Below are 333 nucleotides of genomic sequence, written 5' to 3'. Positions count from 1 at the left end.
CACTACACGTAGATGGCCATCCCCTTCTATGAGCTGGCTGAGGTGCGCGTGGGGTACCAATCGCAGAACATCTCCTGCTTCTTCCGCATCATTGACCGTGACTCCGTCTGGGGTTACGAGCTTGGCCTCAAGTCCCTCATCCCCACGGTGCTCACCATCAGCATGCTGGGGTACCCCTTCATATCCGCTGACATGATCGGGGGGAATTTTTTCCCCAATAAGACAGATGGGGCAGTGGAGATCCCTGACCGGGAGCTGTACGTGCGGTGGCTGGAGCTGTCGGCCTTCATGCCCTCCATGCAGTTCTCCATCCCGCCCTGGCTGTATGACCAG

The 333-nt window shown here is 58.3% G+C and overlaps 1 protein-coding gene across 1 annotated transcript in view; it reads left to right on the top strand.

Moving 5' to 3' along the window:
• Positions 1-333, top strand: part of KIAA1161 (KIAA1161 ortholog) — a gene marked incomplete at its 5' end in the record, with an annotated part of 1,971 nt that overhangs the window by 1,297 nt on the left and 341 nt on the right. Inside the window, 1 exon segment of the mRNA XM_009585808.1 lies at positions 10-333. Coding sequence (XP_009584103.1) covers positions 10-333 — 324 coding nt within the window.

The sequence above is a fragment of the Fulmarus glacialis genome, unplaced genomic scaffold, assembly GCF_000690835.1.
Source record: "Fulmarus glacialis isolate BGI_N327 unplaced genomic scaffold, ASM69083v1 scaffold2669, whole genome shotgun sequence".
NCBI lineage: Eukaryota > Metazoa > Chordata > Aves > Procellariiformes > Procellariidae > Fulmarus > Fulmarus glacialis.
This window is presented reverse-complemented; position numbering and strand designations above follow the sequence as displayed.